General features: G+C 46.4%; 1 protein-coding gene across 1 annotated transcript in view; it reads left to right on the top strand.

The window, feature by feature from the left end:
* PAPPA (pappalysin 1) overlaps positions 1-22,983 on the top strand; it is a 182,145-nt gene that overhangs the window by 108,453 nt on the left and 50,709 nt on the right. Inside the window, exons 11-13 of the mRNA XM_051807871.1 lie at positions 14,540-14,653; positions 15,056-15,191; positions 18,793-19,006. Coding sequence (XP_051663831.1) covers positions 14,540-14,653; positions 15,056-15,191; positions 18,793-19,006 — 464 coding nt within the window. The remainder of the gene's footprint in view (positions 1-14,539; positions 14,654-15,055; positions 15,192-18,792; positions 19,007-22,983) is intronic.

Raw genomic sequence — 22,983 nt, 5'->3', positions numbered from 1 at the left:
GTCTGCAGACCTGGAGGCAGATGCTGCTCAGTACCTGTTGTCAAGTGCAGGAGGAATTCAGCAATAAGGGCTCTGCACACTCTTGAGCTGCTTTTTCCCCACTACTTCTGCTGGGAGTTTGTAAAGAGCCTCTCCTTGTGTGTGAAATACCATCAGTGTAGATGTGCAGAGCAAAGGCAGGTGGGTGCAGACCAACCACAGGAGGCCCGAGATGCCATTTCTCCTTTCCTCTTGCTGGTGGCACTCCTGCTTTTGGAGAACTGATTCAGCTGCAGTTTCCCTTTAGGCTTTCACAATAGAGATTTATAGGAAGGGACTAAGGGATCTGATTCCTGATCTTGTTATTCCTGTCACAGCAATGTGTGCTCAGGACTTGGAAATTGGTTTGTGGGTTGGTAATTTAGAGGGCCAGTTCCTCAGGAACTGTCTTTTGTTGTGTTTCCTCCCAGTTGTGCAGTTGTTTAGAACAAGTAACCTTATATATGTATTATATATATATATATATATAAAGTATCTTTTTTTCCCTATGTCATTGTTTGAGCTTGGATTTCCACGAAAAAGCTGCACAGCTCAGGCACAGTTAACCAAAGAGGGACTCTTTCCCAAGGCTGCTGGGCACAGACAGATCCTGGGATTTTCTTTCATTCCCGGACTAAAGAACACACCCTGTTCTCCTCTGGGTACCCCACGGGGGCTTCTATGGAGTAAGATGTTGTGGAAGAGGATTCTTATTACATCTTTCCCACAAACAGAGGCCCCCTCCTGCCCCTATTACAGTTTCCACAATTGCACTCATCCAGACTCGCTGCAACAAACCTTCCACCAGCAGCAGAAAGATGTCTAGAATTGCAGTATGTCTGGAATAGCCCACAAAAGGAGAAGAAAGGAGCACAAAAGTATTCTGAATACTAAAAGAAATAACATGGTAGAGCAAGGGCTCCAAGAGTGGTAAGAAAATACCATAAGAAAATTGAAGAGAAAGATGATGAAGTTCTCTGCCATGGAGTTTTATTCTGTCTAATAAATATAAAGCCGAAGATAATTCCCCAAAGATACAGCAAAGCCAGCAAATAGAGTAATCTTGAACAGGAGTGGGAAGAGAGGAAACCTGCAACTTTTAATGGAGAAGCCATTCCTTCCCTTTGGGGTGATCTTGCTGAGAAGAGGGAGGGTGTCTGTCTGTCGGCTCTGCAAGTGGCCCTTTTTGAACTCCCCAATTCACAGCCAAGTCCTGTTGCTCTTCAATGGTAAGAGTTTTGTTGTGGTTGGAGGGATGAAAAAATCCCCTTTTTTAATAAGATGATTTGCTTTGCAAATGTCTTTGTTATTTATAGCCGAGCCAGACTTTGAACCACTAAGCTCTGGAGGATGAGGGCAGAATCCCACTAAGAAAAACCATTAATGGAGGAACCATGAGTGAGCAGAGACCAGTTCTGGAAAAAGTTGAACTGGACACTGTGCACAGGCTGTCAGAAGAGGAATGTAGGTCTGCTGTACACGGGTGAGCTCATTTCCAGTACTGGCTGATCCACCAAAGGGCTTTAGCTTAGGTTACAGAGTCTCCAAGTCTAAAGTTAGTTCAAGGGGTCCAAAACTTTGTCTTCATTTCCCCTGGAAACTACAGACCAGCCAATTTGGGTTTTTGCCTGAAGGCTGGAGAGTTGCATCACGGGCCTGGCTCTGTCTGTCAGGCAAATTCAGGCTGGAATTCTCCTGCCTTGGATTAAGTGATGATATTTTTCATATTTTTTTCAGTGTACAGTGATTAATTAAGCCTTATCACAACCACGCTGCTTGGTTTCTGTTCTGTTTAATAGAGGTGAAAACCAGAGCACAGAAAGGTAAAGCTACTGTTTGAGGATTAGACCTCAATATCCTTCAGAGAGGTTGCAGGCACTGGGCATTACTGAGCCTAAACCTCCCCAGCACCAGGAAGTTCAGGATGTCTTGAAAGGGAAATGTTCATATCTTGGATAAAAAGAAAACTGTTCAGGGCCTGATGAGAGTTGCTGCCTGGGAGCAGAGACCTAGAAGGGGTTTGGGGTCAATAAATCTGCATTTTAGCTCTCTCAGCCCCTCACATATCCCATTCGTGAATTAATCAGTCTGTATCCTAGCACAGTTTGGCTGTTCATTCCCAGCACAAAGGACTGAAAAACTGTCCCACCAACTCCTTGCTTTAATGACTTGCTTCCCACCTGTCTTCCTGGGAAAGCTGGATTTTGCAACCTTTCTGCCAAAGGAATTCCACTGGTCTTTGTTCACATGTTTTCCTTGCTGCTCTGCCTTGCTGGAGAAGGGGGTCCCTGTGAAGGGTCCACACCAAGGTGAGGGATGCTACAAAGATGTGTGTTACCATCAGTGCTGGGACTCAGGAGTGATTTCAGTGTTCTGGGGAGGTCTCTCAAGCTAAGTAAAATTATAAGTGGGATTTCTAGGTAGGTTGGCTCGAAAAAGACTCATTGGTAGACAGATGGCTGAGGAAGAGCATTACCTTTAAAGTCAATTCAGAGCTGTCTGGAGGGAAGGGGATGCTGCCCATCACCTGGCTGCCTGTTACAGACAGGGATTCCCTCCCCTGCACCCCTCCATCCCCATGTCTTCCAGTGCTCCTCTGCTCCTGGCAGTAGTAAAGCTCAGCCCCCATGGCTGGTGTCGTAGCCTCTGGCTCATCTGTGTAAGGGGAGGACAGAGGGAACACAATGAGATGTCAGAGGAGATTCCAAGCAATTTTGCCAAACACTCAAGGGATGTTTTTTTTTTTTTAGTTTCCACTCCCCCCTCCCCCCCCCTACTTTTTAGAATAATTTTTCAAGAACACATATGCAAGTCATCTAAGGGAAACAGAACAGTGAGTACCAGGGGCTGGTACACTGTGTTCCCTTTGTGTACTGTAGAGAAAATAGATAAAAGAAACAAAGAATGATGCAGAGAGCAAAGCAGCCATCAGTACTCTCAGAGAGGTTCAATCTGACTTTTGCAGAGATGAAGGTCAAACCAAAAATCCTCAGGTGCCGGATATTGGTCCCATCTTCCTAGAACTGGGAGACATTTACCACTAATGAAACGAGAGCAGAATTCCATGCCATTATTTGTTTCTAGAAGCAAGAAGAAAGGCAAGAAAGGAATATTGTCTTGGACAGCACTAAGGATTATGTGCTTCTTTGGGAAGTAAATCACCAGTCATGATCATATCTGCTGTACACCCAGCCACCCACCCAGATTCCAGGCGGGAACAAGAAAAGAGCTTGGCCCCCCCCTCAACACCAGCGAGCCGGGAAGCCGGACCCCCCGACAGCGGCGGTGCTCATTAACATGCACTGCTCTGAAAGGAGACCCCCCTCCTCGGCCCTTGCCCCTCAACCTGCCAGTCTCTCTGTCTGCTGCCGCTGCTCACAAGCCTTTAGATGCAGAGCATGTCCAGCTGTAAGCGTGGGATAGCTCCCCTGCATCCCATCCGGGTTGTTTGTCTTGGGTCCCTCTCCATTCAGAGCGGAATGATTTTGCATAAATGCACCGACACGTCTGCTTTGTTCATGTGCACGGAGGGTTCTCGGCTTTTCTCATCCCACCCCCGCCCCGGCCCTCTTCTCCCTACTCCCTGGCATGTGTCTTCACCAGCTTTTCCATGATTTCCCTGTGCAACAGCAAATAAACCTGCCTGAAGCACTGCCAGGCGATCCGGGGCAGCTAAAAACACCCAGATAGATCTAAACCAAGCGATCGGAAGGAGGGGACGGAAAAGGGTGCAAGAGCAAAGCCATAATGGCCTTTACTATGTAATTTGGTTTCATGTTCTGCACAAGAAAACATGTCAAATATGTAAACAGAGCTCACCAGGGTTGTAATGTAGCTACAAAGCCACGGATATACAGGCAGGCAGGGTGCTGTTCTCCAGCAGAATGGAATGCCATCCCCAAAACCACACGATCATTTCTTTAAGCTGAAAGTAAACTTTCTCATGCCAGGAGCAAAGAATTTATTTTTTTCTTTTAAAGGAAGGATTGTCTGCTTGTTCAGAGTACCATAGGCATCTTAGCCCACATTAGAGACCTCGTTAGAGACTCGTACTTGGAATGCCAGTGAATTTTAGGGTGTCCATCTTGAGATGTCTCTAAAAGGAATGGGTTTTGGTGACCCAGCACTGTCCTGAAAGTCTCTTGAGTCAACCCATCTGTCCCCACCTGGAAATAAGTATCTGCTTTAAAAATAGCTTAAAAAAACCCAACCAAACAAAAAGCCAAACTGAAGACTATTTGGATAAATTCTTGAGCTGCTCCAGGTCTCTGAATTGTGCTGCCTTGGTTGGAGCTGTAACTGTTGAAGAACCCCACATCCGCCATCCGTCCTCACTTTTGGAAGTACTGCCTGCGGAGCTGGAGCTGGAGCATCGCTGAGGTCATTTCAGTGGGGAATCTGATAAGAAGCTGTGATTCACCCTGGTAATTCAAATTCACATCTGGTAAGTGGCCCAGCTCCCTGTGCTATCAGCAGGAGTCTCCTGGGACTGGGTTTCCACCATCGCCTCAGGGTCCGGCTGCGAGCTACAACGTGTGCCAGGAAACAGTTTTTCCGCGTGATCAGTGCTATTATCTGTCCCCACATGTACCTCCTCACTGGGAGAAGCCCTCATTTCAGGAGAACATCAAGTTCTGCTCAGCCATTTTCGTCACTGGGACGAAATCCTTACTCTTACCACTTCAGGCAGGGAACCTTATTTTTCCATTTTTTGATAATTAACCCTTGCATCATCACATGCAGAGAAGGCAAGTCTCTCTTCAGAGAGGACGTGAAGCACAGGGCAGAGATCACCTTCTTCCCACCTTTCTCCATCCAAATACCTTTGAAACATCTGCCCTTCTAGCAGAGCTGCTCTGTTCCTGTGCCTGCACTGTGTGCATGCTGTGACTGTCCCAGCTGGAAAAGGAAAGCCTCGCTCCATGGAAATTTACCTGTTTCCCAGTGGTTGTTTACGGTGAGAAAGGCTGAGCCTGGACTGCTGTGAGCTCCTGCATCCCCTCTTTCAGATGATACTCATACTTTAATCCCTTCAGTAACTTCTTCTGAGAGCAGCTCCTGTGAGCTTCTAACCTGGGACATCAAGGATTAAATGCTCCAAGTCTTTTTGCTTAATTTGATGAAGTTTGAGGTTTATCAGAGCAACCAGAGGTTGTTCCAATGTTAGAGGGAAGTGACAGGCTTCCCCAAACAAGCCTTTGCTTGGGTGGAGATGTGCACAGGCTGGAGGCAACAGCTGGTGCTGCTCTATGGACTCTCCCTGGATGGTCCAGCTCATCCAGAGGGATTTGTTTGCATGATGGTTGTTCCATTACTCTGCAGTTTTGGTGGGAAAAGCCCAGTGAAGCAAAGGGAGCAGCTTTTGATTTGCATACCCCAATCTGTGTCTTCAGGTATTAACAAAAACAAGCCAGAGGGTTTAATCTTGATTAATACAGGTTGGCACAGGGCAGATGAGTTGGATGGGAACCGAAAGGCTCTGCTGACCGAGGTGTGACTGCTGTCAGCTCCCTGGAGCACATGGCAGCTCCTCCAAGCCTCCTGACACACTCCCAGGGAGCCTCTCTGCAGCCTTTCCTCTTGATGTTAAATTCAGGGTCTCTTCCCAATGCATCATCTCCCTGGATGTATCCAATTAAGGCCTGTTGACAGCCCAGAGCAGACTTACACCCTTAGGATTAGAGGCATGTGCATGTCTTCATATAGGGAAGGACAACAGGGGGGTGTCTCAATGGCTCACTGGGAGTGTGGTGGGGGAAGCTGAGCAGCTTGGAGAGGGAAAAGGAGCCAGGGAGAGGGAGATTTGCACCCTCAATTATCCTTGCATGTGGAAGGGCTGTGTGCTGAGTGTTGCGTGTGGTTTCCACAGCGTGTTTACATGGTCCATAACCCCAAACAAAGCCGAGAAGCACGACTTTAACTCTGGAAATAAAAGCGCTGGAAACCCCTGGTTTTCTGCACATGAGAAAGTTTTGTTCTTTAAACACACAGATGTTTTTAAATGAAAAATCACTCTTTTGACCTTTCCTGAATGTGATCATGTGGTCGGGGCTGACATTAACCACTGCACGGCTGTTTGCTTCAGCCGCAGGCGAAGCTTAGCGAGAGGTTTGCAGGGCTCAGGGTAGCACCTGCCTTGTCTCACATCTCTTGGAAGTGGCTCCTGTGCCCCATGAGCTCTCAGGGTGGTTCAGGGAGTTGTGGTAAGGTCAACAATATTTAGGGTCTACTCCTACCATGCTGGAAATGAAAGCATTGGGGGTTTTCTTCGTGCTTGATAGCTGAAAAAGATGGGGATTAATTTTTTTCCCCTATGTATCCCTCTTCCCATCAGGAATGTTGCCCAAGTGCTTCTAAGCATCTCTGTCCACCTCAGCCAGTGTGTTATCCTGACTGGGAACTCTTCATTGAGCCAAAGTTCTTTAGGGATTAGTTGTTGCTGCCTTTGGGCTTTTTCTGCCTAGCTGTGTGTTTTCTTCATCCAAGCAAGTTTATAGGACCAGCTTTGGGAAAGAAGGAGGAGATGTTACCAAGTGGATTCTACCAAGCCCAATCCTGCTTTGCCTTGAAGGAGTGCCAAACCAGCAAAAGTACAGTGAATCTAATGAGTCAGATCCATGAATATAATACCAAAAATACATCTAAGATCCTCCTAAAACGCAGCACACGTTCTGCCTTTCGCAGTTTGATTTTCTGATGCCAGCTGCTCCTGAATAAAACTCTCCAGTCAAAGGAAAAACAAAAAATTTAGCTTTTGCTCTACTCCTCAGTGGTGAAAGCTCATGGGATGGGATTGTTTTCCTTTGCTTCAGCACCCCACAGCCAGCCTTGGCTGTGCTGTAGTGGACCTGGCTGGTTCAAGTTAGAGACGGGCAGTTCGGGAACCCGAGTGTGCAGCCAACAATAATGTTCTGGCTCCCGTATTTGTTTAACCTCGCTCTCCAGTGGATGGATATACAGTCTGCTAAAGCACTTATCAGTCTATAATGCCTTCACACTTCTCTGAGCAGTAATGTGGAAGTTGTAGACAGGAGCTTTTGCTGCGGCTCGAAAATGCCTTTTAGCTCTAATGAGCCTGATATTTGCAGAACTGAAGGCATAAGGTCTTGTTTGGGTGCTGTTGCTTGATCCTGTCTGTCTAGGCTGTTGAATTTGGGTGCTGTTCCTACTGGCAGATGTATTTGTGAATTTGAACATAATAGCAGAATGGAATTCAGGGCTAATTCCAAGAATTCTGTCTCTGAGGTGAGACCTTAGCAGTGCTGGGGTGGGAGATGCTGTTGTTTGAGAGCAGCATCTTTATGTCCCACTGCTGTGTTGAAGAAATAAAAGAGGTCTGAGAGGGAAAAACAAAGAAACATGGCAAATTGCTGGATTGCACTTCCATGTGCTTCACAGGAGACCGTGTTCTGCACTTGGAGCTATCCCTTGATTTCACATCCCCTCACTGTGTGTCACTGAAAGGCAAAAGAAGCAGGAGTGAGTGCAAATTGCACCCAGGAGCTCTGAATCCTGGGGTTTACTTGGGGGCTTGTGTAAGTGGGTTGATTTTTAAATCCCATCAGAACAATTGATTCTTCTTTCTCTCACTCTGTTATTCTGTAGTTTCTGGCCCTGGCTTAGCCAGAGTCTTTGGCGTGAGCCTTTGAACCGTGCAGAAATCATCTGGTTAGGGTTTTTCTGGAAAATCAAAACTCCATATTGTTTTTTCCACGGGTCCAGCTAGCATCCTAGATATTTGATTACAGCTGGCTGGCTGTCAAAGCCAATGTGAGTTTGGGATAGGGCCAGTCAGAACTGATTTACAGTTTTTTCAGGTATGCCATGTGAAGTTTATGGTTTGATGTGATTTTGATTTGAACTCACCGGTTTTAAATGAAGTTTGCTTTGAATCTGGAGATAACAGAAATTCAAAGGAAAGCTCAAAGAATGCGGGTCTGCATGATTTAAAAATGGAAATATATTGTTCATACCGACTCTTTGGAAGTGAAATAACTGCGTTTTTTGAGAAAGCTGAAGTTAATAACACACATTGAATACACATGCAATCTGGGCCATCATTTAATGGAAATCCCTGTAGCTCCTATTTGCTTGCCTCAAACTAAACCAACTTATATGACAAAATGAAATAGCCCTTGCAGCTCTTACTCATTTCTGAATCACAGCCCTGTATTACATCCAAAACTCTACCCGAGGAAATTTCCCTTTGGAAATGAACACTACCATTTTTATTGTAAAGCAGAGGAATTTATCATCGAGGAATTTATCATCGAGGAATTTATCATTGTGTCACGTTGCAGACAAAATATTGATGCCATGTTGTATCATCTGTGGTGTTGTCATACAGAGAAAGGTCACTTTCCAATTATTAAAAAAATCCAGCCAAATCTTCAGCTTAAAACTGGGGCTCTGTGCTAAGAAAGCTGTAATAACATGCTAATTGAGTACTAAGCCTGCAGGGTCCAGACACGTGGGCTGCTCCAGGTTCAAAGTGGACGTGGCTGGGCTGAGACTGGACATAACAACTGGCAATGGGGCTTTATTTCATCCTGCAGGAGATGTAAGCTGCTTCCCAATCCCACAGCCAAATCCTGTTCTTCATTACACGGGGAAAATTGACAGATGAGATTTCCTCTTACTCCTGAGCCAACTGGATCTGGGAGCAATATAGCATCAGTGTGTTACCCCAGGAGTTTCATCAGCTTCCAGTTAGTTGATAAAGCTTTTTCTATGGATCACCTGCCTTTATTCCTTTGTCCTGGAGCAGGACACGCTGCAATTTTTCATCTTTTGCCATCAGACCTTTAAGCACCCCAATGAAAACAGGCAAAAGCTGAGAAAGAGCACAAAACTTAGTAAAACCGTGTAATCAGACCCAGAGGACAAGGAGAGGTTTGGGGTAGAAGCTGCAGTTGATGAGCATCAGAGGTGAGGGAAAGTTGCTACTGGGGAAGAAGCAGTAGGCTTTTAGGTAAGGCAACTGTTAAAAGGGGGAGGACACAACTTTACCTCATCATTTTATGCTTAGAATCTATGCTGCTGAATCTCAGATTTGGTTTTGGGTTTTTATTTTATTTTCTGCAACAGGGTGTTTCAAACTCATTGTTAGTACACATAAAAATTAATATATGTACCAATTTGGAAAAAAAACAAAAACAAAAAAAAAAACAACAAAAAAAAAAAAAAAAAAAAAAAACACACACAAAAAAAAAAAAACTTTGAAGGTTTTCCTTAAGTCTTAGAGACCAACCTGGCGTGACCCAATGCTGACTTTCATAGTTGGGCAGACAACTGTGAACTCAGATTTTCTGATGGGATAAATCAAGAACACTGATAAAGACACTAGTCCTAAAGTGTTTCTGGCCAGAACCTTGAAGAAAACCCAGAGGAAAACTCCCAGTGCCCCTTGAGTAATCCTGTGTGTACAATTTCCATCTGAGCTCTGTGGGTTTGAAATGGTCATAGAAATTGGCTGATTTTTGAGGTGTTTGTTGGATCCCAAATGGTGGCCTTTTTAATGGTTCGGTGCCCACTAATGTGGGCAATTTAATTTTTCTGTAACTCCAACCCAGTTCCCAGCCTAAATGAGAAGAGCAGTGCAACAGCTTTCAAAACAGATTGGAGGTCTGTGCTGCAGTCGGCAAACTGGGTGGTGTCCATGTGGCAGTCAAACTGCCTCAAAATATTGGGCAATAAACAAGCAGGAACCTTTCTGATATTTAGCAACTGCACCATAGTTTCTCATCCTTGGGTAAGATTAACCTTAGGTCAGTAAGAACAATAACATATTTAAGAATAAAAGGTCTGGGTGACTGCCAGCCCCCTGGTCTGGCAATGGAGAAAGTTTTCATCTGTAAGGGATGTGTTAAAATGCTGCTTATGTCATGGTTGGGATTCTCTGGCATGTGTTGAGTTAAATATAAATAACATTCTGCAGAGCAGTCAGCTAAAAACTGTGGATTAATTAGGTTTCAGTATTACTGTTGAAGTCTGGTTTTTTAGCTGGATCCTCAAGCAACAGAAGATGTTCTGTTTGTGCCTCCATGGATTTTTATCAGTCTCCACGAGCTTTTCTGTGCACTTGTGCAGGCTCACTCGGGATGTTGTGTGCTCCACTGGGGGTTTTACCAATAGATCCTCTTCCTGCTTGCTCCTTGGCTGCTGTTTTGCAAACAGGACAGGGTTTAGCCCATTTCAACCCAGAAACTCCCTGTGTTGTCTGTCTGGGTGCAGAAGGGACAGCAGCACAGTCCCCAGGAGAAAGGAGGAGGGAGAGGCAGCATTTGGGGCACAATCACCACTTCCACCCTCCTCCCCAAAAAGGAGGATGCTCCCGAGTGCCCGACAGACCAGTGCTCGTGATGGCCCTTCTCAGCCAGACGTGGCTTGAAGACACGGTCTGGAGGAAGCCCCACGGTGGGACAGCAGATGGGATTTTGGGAGCAGCCAGATCTGTGTGCTGGAGATTTGCTCTGCTTCCAGCCGCCCCTGGGCATGCAGACAGGCACGTCCACCCCAACCACGGTGTCAGCCCTGTGCCAGAGCTGAGTAGGGCAGCATCCTCGGCTGAGGAGCAGCTTTGCCTGTCTGCATTTAGAATTATTTTACGTTACAATGACGAGAACCACCAGCTTATGCGGAGCCTGCGGTGTCTGGCTGTGCTCGCTGGATGGGAAGGTCAGAGTGGGATGGCATCAGTTTGTATTTAACCCACTCCTGTGGGGAGGGGTATCCTCACATCTGTGTGTGCCTGTTTGTGCCTTCTCTTTGTAACATCTGAGCAACTTTTTGTGCCTAATACCCTCAACGTACCTGTGTGACATGGGGGAATATCATCCTCATCTTACAGAGGGGGGCTCAGTCTTGGAGAAGCCAAGTGCTGCCCAGAAGGCTGTACTGGGGCCATGCACTGGGCACAGTCAGGATGGGACCTATTCCCATGCCCAGTCCACAGGATTGATCCTTAACCTGGAGTTCAGCTGCAGCAGGAGCCCGTCAACCCAACTTCACTTTGCCTGAAGTCATGGGATGGCTGGGAATCATTCACAAGGGTGCCTTCCAAAATTTGCTCTTTAGCAAATTTTCCCATATTACTTTGAAGGGAATGGAGCTGATTGCAATAGTAAATGCGTTTTAGATGTGGCAAAGAACTAAGTGCTCCCAATATATCACTTTTCCCTTTCTGCTGACACATTCCTCGGTCCCCTTGAGTAAGAAGAGGAAAACAGGAGAGGCGGTTTGAAGAACATGGTGTGCCTGTGATTGACAAGGGGTTGTATAAATCAGTCAAAGGGAATCCTCCAGGCATTCCCTCTTGTGGGAAGATCCCACAGTGCTCTCTGGCCTTGATCGTTCTGTCTCTCGATGTTTGTGTACAGAATGTGTGGGTGGGAGACGAGCTGGATTTGAACCTCTGAGAGGAACAGACATCAGCTCCTTTAATTGAAAGCAGCTTCCTAGGGAGGGGTATGACATGGGCTTCCAGTAACTAGACACAAATAGTCCTCGCATACTTTGGAGCACATACTAAGCTCCTGTGGATCCCATTGCTCTGTGGGTCTGAGAATCTGGATAAGCCCCAGTGAGTGAAGTTTGGAGTCCTGTGTGATGCCGTCATTCTTCAAAGCAAATACTTTAGAGCTTGGTAACACCCTGAAACGAGAAGTATGTCTATCTGTTCTTCCCTCCACAGCTGTCAGGTGCCTTAGCTGCTGTTTTGCATCACTGTACCAAACTAGAGAGTACATTAGGAAATAATTTATTGTTTCTAAGTGTGAATTCCTATGAATAGCCATGAGAAGAGATGATGTTGTCTTCCAGGCCATTGGAACTTGTAGCTTAAAAGCGGTGGTACTGCAGTAATCATAAAATCATTCAGTTTAGAAAAGACTTCTAGGATGACTGAGTCCAACCATTAACCTAAATAATATGGGCCTTCAGGCTGCTGCCACATTCTGGGGATGCCTCAAAGGCAGAGGTGTGACAAACACTCCCAACAGACAGTTCTCAGACTTGGCAGTGATGGTGTGACACTCATTGCCTGGGTAGAGTCGAAGTGGGGATGTATTTACCATGTGTGTGAGAGCCTGTTGGGATGGTGGAGGCTGCAGGTGACAGGGACTGTTTATCCACTTGGATTGTTATTGCAGAATCTTCAAGAACTTTTTTGCCATTAGCTAAGTTCACTAGCTGACAGCTAGTGCAGAAGAGGCTCTTGTAGCCACTCATCTCAGTTAGACTTCTCCCACACTTCTCAATTATACTCTTCTAAAAGAACCTTTTACCCCAGGACCACTTTGAAACACTTGTCTGGGTAGCGATGGCTCAGCCTCAGCAGGGGGAAGCTTATCTAACCTGTTCAAACCAGGCCAGTCTGACAGTCCACACACCTCAGCTCACGTGGCTCAAACACAGGCTCTTTATGCAATGCCCAGATTTTTGCTAATATTCCCAGGCAGAAGCAGAAAGTGCTGGAGTTCACACACGCACACAAATCAAACAAGGCGTTTTAAAGTTATCAGAGACTTCCAACCCACCTCAGCGGGGGTTTATTTTGGGTTTGATTCAAACTTTTGGTGAAGGTCTGGGTGATTTCTTCATACAGGTTTTCACTCACCCATTAAGTGGCACTTAAAAAGCACCGAATGTTTCTTTCAGCCACCTCTTTGGACCAATAGAGCAGGAAGAGATGTAAGAATGAGAACAAAATCATATAAAAGTAATGAGACCTTTGTTCATGTCAAAGAGCTCTCTGACCATATAAATTGCAGATGTGGGTAAGATAAATTCTCTAGCTGGAGAGGTATTAAAATAAAAACCATGCTCCCAACAAGAGACAGGCTGCTGAAAACGCAAGAAGGGAGAGTTGCGAAATGGTACATGTCGAATTGCTGGCCTGGATTTCAAATGCCAAAGATAGTTTATGTAAAGCCTTGCTCTGCTGTAAAATGTAACAGTATCCACTGGCTAGCCTCAATGAAGCTTGGTCCCAGTTGTTTCAAAAAATAAATAAACTAAAAATCTTCTTCCAGCCCATTAAAGCTGATTTATGTTTTGCCCATAGATTCCTCTGTGCTGGATCTTGAGGGACTCAGATTATAGAGGGGATTACCTCACTTTTAGCCAATCTGGTTTCTCATTCCCAGGCATCCCAGGCTCTCTTTGCACTGCCCAGACTTTGCCTGCTGAGACCAAGAGGGCATTTCCATGCAGAGTTATTGAGTGGACACAGGATTTTGAATGGTCAAAAGCATCTCTGTTAATTCTCCTGTTTCACCTCAGGGTTTTCTTTTTGGTTTAATAATCAGGGGAATTGATTAGGGGAACAGCTTTACTGAGAGCACATCACCACCTGATTGCTCAGTTCAGGCTCTGGTCTTGGAAAGAAAATTAAGTGTCCCCAAGACAACATAACTCCCATTAGCACCCAGCCCAGGTGGTGGGATCCATCCTAGGCTGTCCTGTGGCCAGCACAAGTGCTGGGGATGGTTTGGCCTCTTGGGTTACAGTTGTAGCTCCACTGCCACTATTCTGTGTGACCACAAGGAATTCCCTCTTATCCCCATGACTGGTGAGTCAGTGAGTTCACTGAAGTGTTGTGAATCCCAACAGGTTCTCCCTTCAGGTGCTCCTGGAGCCTCAGCAGGAATCATCCTTCTAATGCAGGAGTAACTTTTTGCATGGTGGACATTTCCCTTCTCAGTGAAGGGAGTGAAGGCTGTGGTTGTGCATGTTTCTTTCTTGAAGCAGCTTCACTGAAGAGTTTTCAAGGTGAATCCTACCATTCCTTGCAGCTTCATTTTCACATCTTACACACTGATGGCTCTGCAAGGCTCTCTGGTACTCAGATTCTGGCACTTCCTTTGAGCTTTTCATTTGTGCCAGCACTTGGGATTCATCTGCTTGTTCTTTACTGAAAAGAGCAGTTTGCTTCCAATCTCACTGCTGCCTGCCATGGAAAGGTGCAGAATAAGGTGATTCCACTTGCAGTACTAGTTAGCAAAAGAAGAAACCAGTTTGCTTAAATTGGGTTGTAGAGGCAGGACTTTCCTGGCTACCAAGTTTACACATCCATCTCTAACTCCCCTGGGGTTCCAGGAACACCAGGTTTAAAAAGGGCAGTGCTGGAGCCCTGTGGAGGAATCTCCAGACTGTCTGTGCTGTGAGCTGGGACGTTCAGAAGTGATTGTCACTTTGACTCCAGTGGGAAGAGCTGTGGTCCTTTTGGGTGGGGAACAAAGTTGTTCTAAATGCTGTCAAAGACCTCGTACCAAATCCAGAGGAAACTGCTGGCTGCCATCCAGCTGCTGGGAGTCTTTAGCTCCTTTTCACATTTCAGTTTTTCTTATTGAGGTGGAAGACCTGGAAACTTAACTTCTGAATAATCTCAAGGTATTCAGAGGCATTGTTATGATGCATTATTTTATTCTAGCAGTGCACCTGGACTTTCCCACACACACTTTAAAGAGTCATAACCTTTCCTTACTGTCATCTATGTCTGTTTTGGTGCTTCTTTTTCCAGGTGTGTCGGACTAAGGTGATTGACTTGAATGATGGTGTCTCCCAGTATGCCTGGTACCCCTGCACAGCCAACTTCCAGTACTCCCACATGACACAGACCATTTTCTGGCTCAAGGTAGGAAGTGCACATGTCACTCAGGAGTTTCCTCTTTGTCTGCCTGTACAAAGTTTCTCCAACAGGCAAAATATCACTGGGATAGCCTTCCCAGGACCGAGCTGCTCCTTTCTTTGAAGTATTTTTGGAGCAAAACAGCAAAACAATGTCTCTGAGCACTGTCTGGAGACTCAGTGGTGAAGTCCCCTCCCATGTGACAAGGCTATTGAATTTCTGAGGGGTTACAGCTGCAGGGCTGTTTGACTGGAGTTTATCTAGTTTGTGTAGGAGAGATTGGAAGAGATTTCTCTGTGACCTGGGATGGGAATTGCCCTTTTAAAAGTCCCGGATTGACTCCTGGGGATTTTTTAAAGCCCACCATAATTTCCCACCTCAGGCTTTGTGGGTTTTGTGTTTTCCCAGGCTTATTTTTCCCAGCCTATGGTAGCTGCAGCAGTCCTAGTTCACCTGGTCACTGATGGGACCTATTACCTGGATCAGAAGCAGGAGACCATCGGTGTGCAGCTGTTTGACACCAAAGAGCAAAGCCACGATCTTGGTAAGACTGTGTTTTATTAAACTCCCTCCTTATTGCCTGCTTATCTGATGATGCCTCTGTTCACAAACTGACCAGTACTCCTGCTCAGTTTTTTTCAGAATTAGACAAAAATATGCTTGTTTAATGCTCCAAGCCCTGAGTCTCTCTAGAGTTTGTTGAATATGGTGCATCATTTTATGCAGACATTTCTCCATAGCTGTTCATTGTGTGTTCAGAAGTGATTAGCTCCTTTTTAGTCATTAAAATCAGCACTATCTCAGTGCTTCACACCAGCACTGCCCTGGAGAGACACTGATGGTGATACAGATGAGCCCCTGGTAGCAGGGAGTGAGGGACCTGCTCCAGCTGCTGCTGCAGCAAACACTTCTGATTCACAGGGTGTGTTGGGTGATCTCTAGTCCTGCTTGCAGGGAGGTCTCCACAGCTATTTAGTGGCCAGCATTCTTCATGTGAAGTATTTCAGGTTTGATGAAGGTCTAACACCGGGGTGTGGCCTCAAGCAGAGGTGCCTGACAGAGGCTGTGGATCTGCAGCTGTGCTGAAGTGCCAGGATGGACCATTTTTGTCCCTACCCTTGGCACAGGGCCCTGAACCTGGGGAAGCTGTGTCTGGTGAATTGATTCAGGCTGCATTGAGGCTCCAGGACCAAGGAGCTCTCCCTAGCTCCCAGCTCCGTGTCATGGCAGGACTTGCATAATCCCTTTCCAGCTGTTCTCTGCCTTTTTTTTTTCCATTGGGAAGAAAGCTGGCCAGGTCACCTCAAGAGCAGTTTTTAAGGAAACACCACTCTCACCCATCAACTTTCTGTTCTATCATAACTTTTCAGTTTTGACAAGCTGAAACTCAAACAAGCTTCCCACTAGAAGGGACACACACATTGACAGGTGTTGGATGAGTATCCAGGATAATATGGAATTCGTTGGGGTGTGGAGGAAAAGAAAGAAAATAAATGTGATGTCTGTTGTCCAAGAATAAACAGAAATTCATAGCAAGTTGTGCAGGTTGAGTCAGGATAGCTCCCAGTTTGCCAGAGCCCTTGGATTAATCTTATCCTCCTCCTTTCACAAAACAGTGGCACATAACTCTTTCCCTCTGAGATATAAATGATGGATGCACGAGCTGCCAACAAATACTTAATGTGACATTTTATAGGGGCACACAGACAGATTGTGAGAGGAAGAGAACAAGAAAGAGGAGCAAAGAGGAAACTAAGGGTTAGGTTTTGAAATCCTCAATGAAGTTGCAACATAAGTTTGGCAGGGCTCATCCTGATGCCTGGACATCCTCAGAGCTGAAATGCTGCCTTCATCATGGAAAAGCCTCTCTGACCTTTCAGAAGAGGCTGCCTGGAGCAGGGGAGAGGTGTAGGTAGGCTGCCCAGCAGTTCTCACTCAGGCAGAGCTCCCCATTACTGTTTTGTCTGAGTTCTGGCTCTGGCATTGTCCTTTTCCTGGATATTGTCTTTCATGTGTTTGAATTTGTCACCTTGGAAAGCTGGAAGCTGCAGCTGAGATGCAAGTGTTGCCATGCACTGGGTGCAGGATTGACTTCAGACAGTCAATCAGTCTTATGTAGAAATTAGTGGCAAACTAAAAGTACGTCCAAAAGAAAGTAGCAATAACTTAAAGCTCCATCAGTCTTCAGTGTGCTAAAGACACTCCCATGGGCAAAACACATCCTATCCAGACCTGAAGTTTCCCACCTTGATCAGAACAGGTTTTTAGCATGTGGACTCCCAGAAAATAATGTGATGCTTATTCTGAGTCTTGGTAGGAGATGGAAAGGTTGGAATGCCAAATACTTCAGCTCTGTTAGTTCAGACCCATTGTAGACACCAGGGTTCAGCTACTGAGCATCAAATAGGTGGGTGCAGAGCTCCAGAAATGGGGGTGATCGTGAGACAGCTCTGATCCCCTGCGTGGCCACCATGAGGGGTCTTTAGTTACTGAAGGCAGGTGAGTTACATGACCCTGACCTGTTCAGCCCCCGTTTACCTTGTGTGGGGCAGAAAGCACAGCAAGTGCAGCACAGCTCTGAGGGTCTGTTTGCTTGTGGACACCACCTGAGAGCAAGGAATGAAATGGAAGTGAATAAACAGCCTCATACCATAAGTTCTTTCTTGGCTTTCCATCAGAGAAGGCAGAAACTTTCAAGGAATTTGGGAACCCGGGATTTTGAGTATTAACTGCACCTGTTTGTAAGTGAGAAACGTGCACCGTTCCACAAGGAGCTGATATCAAAAGACCTGTGGGAGGCAAGTAGACAGGGAGGTTATTCCAGGGTCAGGTAAAGACCAAAACAAAAAGAGAGTTGCTTTTTTATATTTTTTTTTTTTTATTACAGGAAGATTTTTTAAGTAGAGGGTGGGAGATAGAAGTTTAAAGAGCGTGGTCAAAAGTCTGTCTTAATTCACAGGAAATCACTTTCTAAGGAGAAAAATGAAAACTTCTTTATTTCTCCCCCTTTGAGTCAAGAAATCCGAACTGGGAAGAAAAAAAAAGAAATAATAATAACAGAAATCCCTGAGCCAGTTAAACATGCAAATAGAGTTTATTTTATTTTGAAATTTGTAAGTGTATCAGGGTAGCCAAAGGGCCTGGGCCAAAGCCATTGCTGGGGGAGCTCCAGTGAAGCAAATGGATCTGGAGCCAAGCTGATCCTCGGAGTGATGCCACGGAGCTGCAGAGGCCGGGCTTTGCAGGCAGCGTCAGGCCATGAATCTCAATTAAGGAGTTCTGAGGCCAGCAGACAGCTGTCTGTCCTCTGCCTTACCCCTGAGATGGATTTGGCCCATTTGAATTCAGGTTGCCTCTACCTGAAGGTGGGAATTTCTTCCCAGCTGCCACTGAGTGCCTTGTCTGCTGGAGAAAAGGGATTAAGAAGTCTCCTTGTCAGCTCTCTGGTGTTTCCGTGCACCTCAACCTTGAGACATTTTTATTTTCCCAAGGCACTATTTCCTCCTCAAGTGAGATCCCCTGCAAAACCCTCAGTGGGACCATCACCCTCATTTCTCTCTCCAGCACCACCTTTGCCTTTTCTACCCAAGAGCAAGATACCCTAAGGCTCGAAACCATCCAAAAAAAAAATAAAATAAAAAATGGGCACATTCAGTGTAGAGCTCATGCAAAGAAGTTTACCACCGAGTGCTAATGACATGCACAGCTCCAAACAGGCCACTGGTGCCCTGCCCGTGGTGCACAAAGCCACCCAGCCTGCCGGCACCGTTTGATGCGCCGGATAAAGGCCCCAACTGTCCTCTCCCAGACCAGTTGGACAATAGTGCAACTCCGCTTCCTCCGTGATGGTTGCTCCTGATTTAACAGGGCACAATAGAAACGTAGCCGTGGTCTAAAGAAACGGCTCTGAGAGCCTGTGCCGCGCTTGTGGAGAGAATGGCAGCCTTTCTTCAGCTGTCTGGAGGGATATACTTCTCCACTAAGCTCTCCAGAGTGATTTGGGAAGCCCCTCCAGGCAGCTTACCATAACTTTTCAGCTCTATAGGGCCATTCCTATGGGTGAAATGCCTCTGAAGTGCCCACGGCCTCGGGAAGCAATTGTGTTAAGTCTGACCCTTCCTCTGATCTTGTCTCTCCTCTGGCAGGTGTCCACGTCCTGAGCTGCAGGAACAATCCCCTGATTATCCCCGTCATCCATGACCTCAGTCACCCTTTTTATCACACCCAGGCTGTCCTCATTAGCTTCAGCTCCCAGTTTGTGGCCATCTCCGGGGTGGCCCTGCGTTCCTTCCACAACTTCGACCCTATCACCATCAGCAGCTGCCAGCGAGGACAGACCTACAGCCCGGCGGAGCAGAGGTGAGCCTGTCATCCCGCTTCCTTCTGCCTTGCCACCCACCGCCCCCCGCGCCGGCCGGGGGTCAGGGGGAGGCAGGAGGGGCACAGCAGCTGAACCCTGCCGACCCTTTTGTGTGGCCGCTGAAAAACCGGCAGTGTTCTCATTGATCGGGATGGATGGGACATTTAACCCGCACGGGGGATGCCGCTAGTGAATTATTTCCTCTTCCTTTCTCCTCCCTCCTTTATCCCGGGCTCGGAGCTGGGGGCCGGTTAACTCCCCGTGCACTCCCCAGCCCGGCATCGCTCTCGCCGCTCGCACACCGCTCCGACCCCGACCGCTTTGTGCTGCCCGAGGGCCACGGGGACCTCCCACGGAAGCGATTGCGCGGAGACAAAGTGATGCTTGTGCCCCAGCGGGGCCGGATCCTGCCGGGTGCTCAGCACATCCGTGGCCATCGGCATCTGCAGGGCTTTTACGGCCGGGCAGGGGCCCTCAGCACCCCTCTGGATCCGGCCCCCGTTCTGAAAAGCTCTGTGGGACCCCCCAGGATGAAAGGTTTATGGCTACCGTTTTATTCTTGTTGTTATTACAGACACATCAATAGATCACCACCAACCCCTCTCAGTCTCTGCTTTACAGCATCCCACAGAGATTGTGACCTTTCCTGGCCTCTGGTGCGGCAGCTTCATGGATCCTTTCAGCGAGGCAGTGAAAAGAAGAGGAGAGAATTTAGCAAAACCCCTGAAAGAATAATTTTTTTTCTTCCTTTGTGCATTCAAAGTTGTGAGCAGTCGTCATACCATAGCGGCAGCAATAGTAAAACAAGTTGCATATCCCAGCAAACCTCTGCTCAGCCTCCTAAGCAAGCTGTCAGGTTTTTTGATAATGTACTGGCTTGTTTTGAGGACCTGCTTTTATTCCAGGAAAGGCAGGAGGGTGAGAAGGGGGAGAGGGAAGGGAAAATAAAATTTAAAAAAAAGGAGCATATCTATAGCTAAATCAATCCAGTCAGTGTGTTCTGACCTAGATTCAAGGCGTCTGATCATTCTATGCAATAGGTTGTATAAATTCAGAGGCCCAAAGACAGCAGGATCAAGTTTCAGATGAGAAGTCTGGTTGTGGAAGTTTGGCGAATCCCCAGTGCAGGACCGGGACAGAAAAGGAGCGAGAAAGACCCACTGGAAGGAGATGGTGAGAAGCAACAGGGAGCTCAAGAGGGCTGAGACACAGGACCACATTCCTCCTCCCTCTCAGATTTTCAGTAGGAATTGAACCATTTGTTCACTTATGGAATTAGAAGTGCTCTGTGTTTAGAAAGTTATTTCCTTAATAAAAAATGCATTCCCCTAGGGCAAAGCTTCAGTGAGCCTCTGCAGCCCAGCAAACCAACCTTTAGAAATCTCTTGGGGAAGACTCGCCCGCCTTTTGCCTCTTATTTTTCTTCCTGATTTTTTTTTGGCATTGTTTTGTTTTTGGGATGCACTGAACCCTCTCAGCCCCTTGCTCTCAAAAACTTTCATCCGAGCCTCACTTGTTCAAAGCAACGTTTCAATTCTGGATTTGTTATAAAGTTTCCCATGTCTGTCAAGGAACCAGAAAGTCTCTGAAGTAAAGCCCTGATCCAAAGGCCATTGAAAACAGTGGGATTTTTCCACTGATGACAGTGTACAGTGGAGAAGCCCTAGTTTGCCTTGTGATAAGATCATTTGGGATGACCATATCTACTTTCTTCTGTACGAGAAATTCAAGCATCCAAGGTGTAGAGAAAGCTGTGCATTAAGTTATTAAGTTGTGCAGCCAGGAAATAGGTGACACCCTTGCGTTCACTGCTGTCTTTTTCCTCAGATATTTTACCCAATCCAGGAAGAACATAGGAGAGATTTTTAAAAGTTATTCTTAACCAGCTCAGAGGCTGGATGTGGGTTTTCTGCCTCCTGTGCTCGTGGTCTCCCCATCCTTGGAATGCCAGTTCCACACTGCCCATCCTTCCCTTCTCCCCTTTCCCCACCAGTTGCATTTGCCTAATATGATTTTTAGAGTATTTATTTAATTTTTAAAGGAACTCTCTCTCCTATGTGTAAGCATCAATTTGACTGCTTTCATTTTCCTTAGGTCAAGACGGATATTTTTGCCTGCTTTTGGCTTCTCTCTGCAAGAGGTATTATTTCTCTCTCTTCAAGGAGAATTATTTTGCTTGGAGAGGATTTATAGCCAGATGCAGACACTTCTAGGCAAGGGTGCAGATTTTAAAATTGAGAGGGAAAAGAAATATATCGGCCCTTAAAAGTTAACACAGCCTTTATTTTGAAGGTGAATGGATCCCTCCCATGGGTTAGTGAAAACTTAATAACTGAAAATAAAACATGTGCTCACTCTTCTTTCTTGAGGTATGTATTCTAGTTAATATTTTAGAGAAAAAGGAGCTTAAATGTAAAAGTCCCATTGAACTTTATAGGCATCCTCAGTCAACATTACTTCTTTTGAAAATCCATTCCATCCTCCTAAAGACATTTATAGAGAGTTTGAAAATAAACCTACTCTGTACTTTCCATCTGCTGGTCTTTCTGCTACCGCTGACCATGGGCTCTTTTTTTTGTTTTCAGCAGAAGTTTCCCTCACTGCTGGAGACGAGCTGTAAAAATGACAGGCTTTATGTCCACATTACATCCTCAGACCAGATATAACGGCCTAGGTAGTTCTTCTCTTCCACTTTATACCTCAGGTTATTAAACTTCCATCATTTCCTGTGTAGCCTTGTGGTGCGGATGGTGAAATCGGGTGTGAAGAAGCAGAGGTGTAATTTCCCACCCCTGGTGCACTGGGGCTGCCTTTGACAGCATTTCTCAAAAATCAGGATTTTGTCTTTTTCTCTGGGTGGGAAACATCCCCGGGGGGGTCTCCCATCCCTGGCAAGGCAGTTTTTGTGAAGTGCTGCTTTCCCTTGGTGGCATTTCCCTGCTGTGGTCACCAGACCTCTCCTCTATCACACCTGGTGCCATCGCTCCTCTCCTGGAAACTGCAGGCAGGAGGCATGAAAACCCAGGCAGACTCCCCAGTTCAGCTGTCAGAATTGTGAGTTTCAGGAGTTTCCATCTTCCTAATCCCCCATTAACTCCATGTTCCTACAGAAGACAAGCCCCACTGGCTGCCCACAGCTCTCCAGTCTTTATACCCCACATCGTGCAGCACCTTGTGCTCTCTAGTCAGCGTAGCAAAAAGATTTCTCTTTCCTTTGTTTGGTTAAGTCTTGCCACAAACTCACTGTTATGGCTTCAAAATTGCTTCTGCAGGGGAGATTTTGGGGTTACCACCCTCCAGAAGTGTGCACACCGGGGTGTTTGACACCTAGGGGGGGACCAGGCCCACCCCTGGTCATCACACCATCACCTACCCTTGCTTCCACGGAAAGCCATCCTCTAAGCTTCACCCTTCACTGCCCCAAACAAGCCCCAGGGAGACGTAGCCCACTCCAACTCTTCTCTTTGTCTTGCTCTCTCCTGCTGTCTGCTTCCCCAACGAGAAATGATGAAGATAAATCTTCAGCAGCAGAACAAATGCAACTGCTCTTTACAACTCCAGTTGTGTTTTTGGTTTTTTTTTTTTTTCCTTTTTCCTTTTTGTAAGAGGAAAAAAGGGTTTCCTCGTCTCTTTTTGTTGTGAATTAATGCAGCTTTCTCTTTCCCGGCTCGGCCGCCTTTCCCCTGCCCTGCGTTCTGTCATTAAGCACAATCTCTGTCAGCTTGCTTCGGGTGAAATTAATGAATTTCTCACAGAACTGTTAATCATAGAAGCTTTGGTCCGTGACATGTGTTATAATTCAATGGGTTTTTAACCTTCGCCCCATTTTGGTAATTGGCAAACGGCATCATTTGGCTTTTATTAAAGTGGAAGGCGATGCGTTTTCTTTGTTCGCCTGGACAGACTCTGGCAGGGAGACCTGTGGGGCTGCAAACGCCCAGGGACACGGTCCCACTTCCAAGCTGGCAGGGTGACG

Source organism: Manacus candei, unplaced genomic scaffold, assembly GCF_025592945.1.
Source record: "Manacus candei isolate 608988 ecotype Guabito, Panama unplaced genomic scaffold, ASM2559294v1 h1tg000071l, whole genome shotgun sequence".
NCBI lineage: Eukaryota > Metazoa > Chordata > Aves > Passeriformes > Pipridae > Manacus > Manacus candei.
This window is presented reverse-complemented; position numbering and strand designations above follow the sequence as displayed.